Source organism: Raphanus sativus, chromosome 9 (assembly GCF_000801105.2).
Source record: "Raphanus sativus cultivar WK10039 chromosome 9, ASM80110v3, whole genome shotgun sequence".
NCBI lineage: Eukaryota > Viridiplantae > Streptophyta > Magnoliopsida > Brassicales > Brassicaceae > Raphanus > Raphanus sativus.
The window spans coordinates 30,249,720-30,258,739 of record NC_079519.1 but is presented as its reverse complement, the minus strand read 5'-3'; the positions used below and the strand labels follow the sequence as shown (position 1 = coordinate 30,258,739).

At 34.3% G+C, this 9,020-nt stretch overlaps 1 protein-coding gene across 1 annotated transcript; it reads left to right on the top strand.

Annotated features, from left to right (window-relative positions):
* Positions 1-1,308: 1,308 nt before the first annotated feature.
* On the top strand, positions 1,309-4,170 carry LOC130499616 (GDSL esterase/lipase At4g10955-like). The gene is made up of 4 exons (XM_056993864.1): positions 1,309-1,484; positions 1,854-1,928; positions 2,165-2,777; positions 3,474-4,170. Exons 2-4 carry the CDS (start codon positions 1,867-1,869, stop codon positions 3,864-3,866), a joined length of 1,068 nt encoding a protein of 355 aa, XP_056849844.1. The 5' UTR covers positions 1,309-1,484; positions 1,854-1,866; the 3' UTR covers positions 3,867-4,170.
* Positions 4,171-9,020: the final 4,850 nt, after the last annotated feature.

The following is a 9,020-nucleotide window of genomic DNA, read 5'->3' as shown; positions in this document are numbered from 1 at the left end:
TTTCAGAATTTCAGATTGAGGTAAAAACGTTCAGACTTACATGTTTTCGGCTATTATCAACCATGTGTAAATGATTAAAAATGTGTTATGGATTTTGAAACATATGAATGCCCATGAGTTTAGGCCCATTCGGCCCTTTATTGCCCAGTGAAATCTATAATTCAAATTATTAATTTGGGAGATTTTCTGAAGAACTCATATAGCATTGGGGGAATAATGTGAGTTGCAAGGCTTGGGAATAGATAATGAAGTCAACCCAAAGATCAAATCAAAACATGGATAGCATGCATCTTTGACCATTACCTAGCCTCTCACTCAATCAAGCGAGTATACCTGCCCATGCGAAAGATAGTAGAAACATCCCACATTTGAACGATACATTATCTACTTATATTATTTACATTAATTATACGCAATATTTAAAAGTTTCCACAAACTGATTTATTGATATATAATATAAGTGGAAACATCCTTCGTTTGCATAAATCAGTTTGGGGCCCATCGGAAATGAAGAGAAGGGATGAGAATGAATCTTTTGCATAAATACAGCCAACGGTTTTTAAAATGGCCAATGTCTTTATGTTTGGGAATATGACGTCGTCAGCGTCGACGTGCTTCTCTATCGATTCATGTATTTAAGATAGTCTTCATCCAAGCTTCACAATTTACCCCAAAAATAGAGTAGAAAATGAATTAAGAAAAATAAAATTACTCCATCATGGATTAATTCTTTATTTTTTGTTCATATTCTATTTTCCACTTTATTTTTGGAGTAAATTATAAAATAGAAATAAATATATCTTTAAGAATTAATGCTTTTATTTTTATTCGCTAATCCATTTATCACTTTATTTTGGAATATGGAAAGCGGATAGAGATACTTTTACGCTCAGAAAATATGTTTGAATTTTTAATTCTTATTTAGAATATCATTTCTAACTCATTTTTATATTTTTTCTAAAATAAAGAAGTTTCAATATATGTTTCTATAATAATTTATTTATTTTTGGAAGAAAAATATAAAACAATGCTATTTCATTTATATTAAAAGATAAAATAGTATTTATCTGTACTTTTTCTAAAAGACAGGATCTATAATATACAAACATACATTAGAACAAAACATATTTGTATAATAGAATTTATTAATTTAGAGAAAAATATAGACGTAAGTATGAGTTTCTGCTAACACTTAAACATATTAAAATAGTTACTATTTTTAATCCAAAACTTGTATACATGCTATATGTGAGAAATTTCCTCTTTGTTAAAGACAGGTTGCTTTCTTGACATTTCTTCTGCTTGTGCTTTCCTAGAAGGACTATTATCTTCAACCAAAACAAAATTGAAGAATACTGGTTGATTTTAGGTCTCACATTTAGTAGTAAACTTGTTTATAAATAAGAAATACTTTCTTCAACCTGTGATCTCATATCTCATCAAATCTGGTTAAAGTTTTTTCTGATCTACCTCGAGAGAAAAAGGTATGTTCAGTTTCTTTTAATTTTAAATCTCACTAGCTTTTGGATATTAATTTATTCAGATATAAAATCCACCAAATCAAGTTTAATATTTGGCCAAGTTTTTCTAAATTGAATCTGGTCGCTAATAATGTAGTTTGCATTTTCTGCCTTTGTTTTCCTATTTCCAACAATGATATATATGGTTTACTAAGAATATGATAGTACATGTCCCACGGTTTAGGCCGGACCAGGTTGCATCACAATATATGTGAAGATGATGTATATATTATTTTGCATAGACCTAAATTAATTTGTACTACAATTTGCATTTTGTTCATCACCGTTTGGAATAAGACTAGTTTTGTATGTAACTGGAAATGTAAAATATAGGAAGAAGAAAAAAATGGGAGGAGGAGCGGAAGATTCAAAGAACTCTGATCCCAAGCATCTTCCATCCATTGATTGGTACAGTTTTATTTTTTGATTTCCTTTTTTTTGTGCAACATATTTTTTGATTTCCTATACTACGAATATTAAGGTTGCTGAATATAATTTTATCTTGTTATCTAGCAAAGTTTAATGTTTTCATACACACAATTCAAAATATGCATATATTTACGGGTGCACGTACTCCCGATTTAATAAAAGCTGGCTCGGCCCCTCTTAATACTAATACATAGTTGCTTTGTTTTTTTTAATAGGTTAGATTCCTACCATCGAATCGTAGTGACATCAAGTTTGGTAAATGGAGTCTACTTATTGCAACAGGATAAGCAAAAGAAATTGAACTCAATACCCTACATCTGGTGGGAATCCTTCGGTTTCTCTTTAGCTAAACTCTTGATCAACGAAGATGATACCTCCATATACGGCGCTGTTTTTGAGTATAACAACTACCAGAATAAACCTCATTTTGGAATTCCTCCGCGTTACGTGGTTGCCTTCCGCGGCACACAACTTAAATCAAAAACTTGGCTTTCTGATCTGAAAGAAGACATGCGATGCTGGTTCAACAACCTTCATAAAGGCAGTAGGTTTCAACAAGCCATACAAGCAATCGAAACTATACTGGAAAAACACACTACCGAGACAACATCTGTCTGGCTAGCTGGACACTCTCTGGGAGCAGGTGTAGCGCTGATGGTCGGGAAGACCATGACGAAACGTGGATTCCCCCTCAAGACCTATGCATTCAACCCGCCTATCTTGTCTACTCCTCTAGAGATGCTACCTGATATTGATGTGGTTAAAGGCATGTTTCGATTCGCTGAGAGTCTCTTCAAAGGGACCGTAGCCGCGGTCGCTCATCTAAAGGTAAATAATACTTGATCTGTTATTAAGAATATATTATAAATGTGTTATTTTCTCCGATTAATTATTTTCTATAACTTTAAACAAATAGTATTTGAATAGATGTAATTTGTTTTTGAAATTTACAGTTTACCACTATTATAGCATCTTCAACCTTCTATATATTTGACTCAATAACATCATTTAAAGGCAAAAATACTCTATCCCACCTCTATTTCTTTCTATTTATAGAATAAAAAATAGTATTCTTCTATTTTAACTCTATATTTAGATATGGGTATTTAAAAAAATATATCAAAGCAAATCACATCTCTATTATAGAACAAAAATAGCAAAATACATTAGTGATGGTCTTAACTAATACAGTTTGCATAGAAAATGCAAAACATATAGTTTTTTGAAACCAACTTTTATTTTGAAATATTTGTCTTTTTATTTATTTGAGAAAAATATCTTTTAGCAACTTGTTAAACCATAAACTAGAATAATGAATTATTTTCAAGAAAAAAAAACTAGAATAATGAAGCAGATTGTTTAGCAAAGAGAGTATTGGCAGATGATGTTGTAACAATGGCTATTACCTAACTTGTTTGAGCATTTAATATAAGTTTGTGTTTCAGAAAAAAAAAACCCATAAATTAAAACAACTAAATTGGATACTCTTAATACTTTCCTTTATTTTCTTTTTGAGTATTACAGACCCAAGAAAACGATCCAAGAATAGCAGCGTGGACACCTTACTTATATGTTAACCCATCAGATGGAGTCTGTTCAGAATGCATTAATATTGTGAAATACAAAAAATACATGGCATGTATCGGATTAGGCAAATTTGAGAGTAAAGGTGCTGCAATCTCTCTTAGGTGTCTAGCTTTCGGAATAGAAAGCGGAGAACCTATTCAACTTCTTTCGTCAGCCGATATGTTAGTAAACATGAACAAATCTAAAGTTGAGACAACTAATTTGCTTAAGAAGCCGTGGTATAAGTTGAAGAAGGCTCATGGACTTGAGCAATGGTGGGAGCCAAACCCAGCCCTTCGGGAAAATTGGGAAAGCTACAACTTTAGACCCTCTGAACCTCGTATGGACTAAAGTCAACATCCTCCCGACCCCTTTTCGGTAATATTGGTTTGGTTAAATGTCTTTTCCACTGTTCAGATCATCATCCACGGGCTTGGGAACCTTTCTTTCTTTTGTCATCAATTGAAACAAATTCTATAAATACTTTGTGAACTAAAATGGGAACTCTTTGTCTATGTGAACGACATAAGACAGTTTGGAAATCTTCTATCTACCTTAATTATGTTTCTTCTACCTTTGTAATGTTATTGTTCTCCATATGTGAGTGTGAATGTTCGTTGTAAAAGCTATTTAAATTATTTTGTTTTGTGGTCAACCTCTTTGAGTTAATGCTACTATACTGAGAAATGTTTAAAGTTTTTATGCATAAATTAAGGAGTTATTTTTATAAAAATTAATTAAAATTTCATTTTTTTTCTTTCTTAAGACTAGAGTAATACAAAGAATACAAATGATCAGAACAAAAAAAAGAAACTAATTATGCTTATATTAAAATTGAATATATTTTCTTACGTCATGACTTAATATAAGAGAATACTTTACAAGTTACAACTTAGTGATAAACTATATTGACATACAGATATTTAAAAGCGTAATAATTTTATTACATCAAGAACATAATTATAGTATTATAATATATATTTCAAGTAAATGCTTCTTTGTGCATAACTGTTACTAAATATTATGTAACAGTTACTAAATATGGAGTGAGATATAATATATATTTCAAGCCATTTTAAGATGTTTAGGTATAAACAAGTAAATAATAAAATATTTGAAAACTCCTTTTTGTGGAAAAAATAGAAACTTTTATTAACACTGGAATTTCATTGATTAAGAAAAGGTTCAAATTTTCTCAAAAAAAAGAAAAGGTTCAAAAAATACAACAAGGATCAGAGTATATTATATAAGACAACAAGGATAATAACCCAGACAAAGGCTTAAACAAAAAGGTAACTAAGCCAAGCAGGATGACCCATTGCAATATAGGATTGAAACCGATCCTTATCGATTACGCTACGCTATCTGCTATTAGGGAGGCTCCTTTGATAGCCTGTCTGTGATGAGACTGCACCTTCCAATCCAAAAAGTCATGGAAAAATAGAAAACTTATATTGGGATTGGAACATAATATCGACTAAATGTGACACTATTTTGATTAATTAAGTAAGAATTAGAGCATCACTACGAGAAAATATTTCACAGTTTCTCAAAGAAACAAATGATATTTTTAAGAAATTACATGTGTTAATCTAACTTTTCAAAATATTGAAAAAGAATCATACGAGAAAAGTCTCTATTTTTTCCTTTGTATCTGTTTTTACTGATAAAAGTATAAGGGAATCGTTATTAGATAGGTTTTAAAACATAGTCTCTTGAGTTTATTAGACTAATATTTTTTTAAAAAAATATTTGATTATGTAAGCATTTTAATAATTAATACCAATGAAAAAAGAGAAATGGCATATGAATCTCTTTGTTAATGTTTCTCCCATAATCTTTTATATCCTATCTCTCTCCTACTATTCTCTTTTAATTTTTTTTTTCACACTGAAAATAAGATTATATTAGATCGGAACTACAGTTTTGTCCGGCGAATACCATCCCGGAAATACAACAACCTTTCTTCTCCATCTTCTCTCTAGAATATACTTTCCGATCTGTTCGCTTCTCCGACTCCGGCTGCTCACTCAGAGCCGGAGTCGGGCTTAATCTTTTGTTAATATCAACATGCATTAACTAGACAACCTTGCTCTTCATCTCTTTTTATCCAGATCTGCTTTTGTTCTAATTCCAGTGATCGATTGAAACATTTGCATGCCGCTTCTGAGTCTCTTTGGTTCACCTCTGGTCCTCGATCTCCTTCCTTCTCGTTTGAGAATGAATGAACCTGGTGGTGTTCTGTTTCGCTCCTTGTCATCAACTATAAGGTCTGATCGATATCTTCCCCTTTGTCTTGCTTCTTTTAGGCGTTTCAAGTCATTCCGACATCGCCATCTCTGGCTTAAAGCTCAAGAACATTAATGTGGTTCTGGCTTGCTGGTAATCTGAAGCAGTGTTCTCTACTTGCATGTGCTATTCACTATAGGAGGATTCGCAAATCGAAGAATTGGCCATGATTGCTCTAATCGATTTGTCTTTGTTCAAAGAAGGCTCCCTCCTGTTTATGTCTCTTGCATGTTTGTTTTTTGAGATTCTGGAATTAAATTTGATCTGTTTTTAAGGTTTAGTCTAGTTTCGTATGTTTATTTCATATGTATGTTTGTTTCTTATTTCATGTTATCTCCCGCTTGTGGGCTATCTTTTCCGGGGACTGTCTCGTTGTCCGCCAGACTATTCTCTTTTAATTATTTTGTGTGTATTTTGATGAGAGATAACCCGACGCAGATATTCTGAAAAGTTATGGTGAGAGACTTATAATAAAGGTCGTCCTAAAGACTTCCAATAAGAATCAAACCTAAATAACACGTCATATTAGTTATTACACGTCATATTCGCAAATGTACGTATTATCGTCAGAATGCTACCATTTCGGTTGACTTAAAGACCTTGGCCACCTTACAAAATCGATGCTGGCTGTATTTACTGCAAAAGGTCCCTTCTCATCCCTTCCCTTCATATCTGTGTGGGCACAAACGAAGGATGTTTCCTCTTGTATAATATAGCCTACTTGTATAGTATCAATAAATAGTTTGTGGAAAAACAATATTAAACACTGCGTATAATTAATACAAAAGTAAAGACAAGGTGACCCGCGGGCTGTCCCGCAAAGGCTCGTGTAAATTGCGGGGTGGGGTTGGTCATAGGTTTCGAGTACGGCATGCCATAGCGGGCTGACCCACAGAGATCCTCAGGAAGTGGAGATCGCGGCAGACAGGCCACGGCGGGGCGGGTAGCTCAATTTCCGTATGTAGTATAGATTAAGTTTTAAAATGTGTCGAGTTTTGATAAGTTTTTGGTCATGGAACATGTGTAGGCCCATGATTTCGGCCAACTAAGCCCTATATAATTAAGATGCTGGCCGGGTAGAATCTTAAATTCAAATTAGTAGTTAGGGGAATTTTCCAATAATTGGGACCGTGAGAGGGATACTACAGTCAAGTCAACCCAATAATCAAATCAAAACATGCCTGCATCTTTGACTAAACATGCCCACACTCAATCAAAAGCTAATATACCTGCTCATGCAAAATATAGTAGTATAGATGACCAAATCCAGCATCGAACTTCTGTTTTATTTTCTTCAAAAATGACCTCTTCGAATGATACATTAACGTCCTACTTAATCATTTACATTATAATTAACTCACAATGTCTAAATTTGTTTTTAATAAACTGATTTATTGATATGATTCAAGTGGTAACTTCCTTCATTTTTGGCCACAGGGACATGATAAGATAGGATACGATACGAAGGGAAGAGACGATACTGGACTTTTTTGCTTAATACAGCCAACGATTTTAAGGTGTTTCAGTCAACCAAAATGGTAGGACTCTAACGAGTATATGTACGTTTGCGAATATCATCTTGCTCTCTTATTTGGGAATATGACTCGTCGTCAGCTTGCTCTCTTATTAGGGTTTCTTATAAATAATAAAAAATAGAGAAGAAAGAAGGATATCATCTATTCTTGTTTAAGAGACTCAAGTTTCTCAATCTGCATGTTATATTTTCAATGCACCACAGCTTTTTAATATATTTTGCTAAAAGGTTAATATTCATATTAACGAAAAAGTTAGAATTTTACAAAATCTTTATAGCGCCACCATGGCAAAAAGTAGGCCTGGGCATTTTACCCGGACCCGAAGACCCGACCCGAAACCGACCCGAAAAAACCTGGTCCGGGTAGGAACCGATCCGATCAAATTACCCTATCGGGTCTTGTTGTAGAGGACCCGCGGGTCTTGGACCCGCCCGACCCGAACCCGAAACCCGACGGGTACCCGAATTAATAATGTAAATTAAATAAAATGAATTTAGGGGGAGTCGAAGACGGGTTATTTGTCTACAGAGCAAAGGGGTCAGCCATTAGGAGACAACCAATTATTGATCAATCTCGCATAGTTTAGTATATATACACATTTTAATATAATAAAAGCACAAATTTTAAATAAAATGTCAAATATTTTCGGATATATTAATATTTTCAGATGCTTTTTTGGTATTTTTAGATATTTTTTAGGTCGAACCCGAACCGAACCCGACCCGAACCCGACCCAGAACCGAACCGATAATTCTAATTACCCGAATGGGTCCAACTATATAAGATCCGATCCGACCCGGACCCGGTACGACCCGAACCGACCCGGAACCGAAAATTTGAAATTACCTTATCGGGTCCTAAACTCGTAGACCCGAAAGACCCGGACCCGAAAGGACCTGTCCCGAACCCGACCCGACGACCCGAATGCCCAGGCCTAGCAAAAAGGTGGAAAACAAAAATGGAACTAAAGAGAAAAACCAAAGAGGTTCTTTATCTAAGTCAGAGAGATATAATGGAGCTGAAGTGCTTTCTTTTCTTCTTGGAAAATCCCATGAAGATATTTTGTCACATGCCCTCAGAATTTTCATTCTTACTTAATTAGTCCAAGTAAGACTCAATTATATTCAATTCTAGTTTTAAACTTGCTCTTATTAAATTCTTATTCTAAGTCTTTAGTTTTTACTCATTTAGAATACGACAAATGGTATAAAGTGTCTTACCAATTTTTTCAAAAAAAAAGTTTCTCACTGAGGAGCACTTGTCAGAATTTTACCTTTTCCATTTCTCTCTTTTTTTTGTAACACTTCACGACAAAGGATATAGTCTATTTCTCAAACTTTTTTTCTCTTTCTAGATCAATTCTCTCCGCCTTCTCTCTAGTTCCACGACTCGCGGTTAATCTCTCCGGCCGGCGGTTCTGGCTTTCTCGCCACTGTCGGTCCGACTTTAAGTTCTCTAGGCTTTTCTTTTTTTTCTTCTTGCTTTGCTTTTTTTATCGGCTTAAAAACGGGGTTGATTCGTCATCACTCTGTTTTCCTCTGATTCCGGCCATGCATCGTCTTCTCCGGTGGTGGTCCGGCGTATGCTTCTGGGGCCGTACCGTTTCCTCTCCGGTAGTGGTCGCCGGCTTTCGGTTTTCGCGGAAGGGTTCGAACTGTAGAAAGGTGTATTTGTTGTGGTG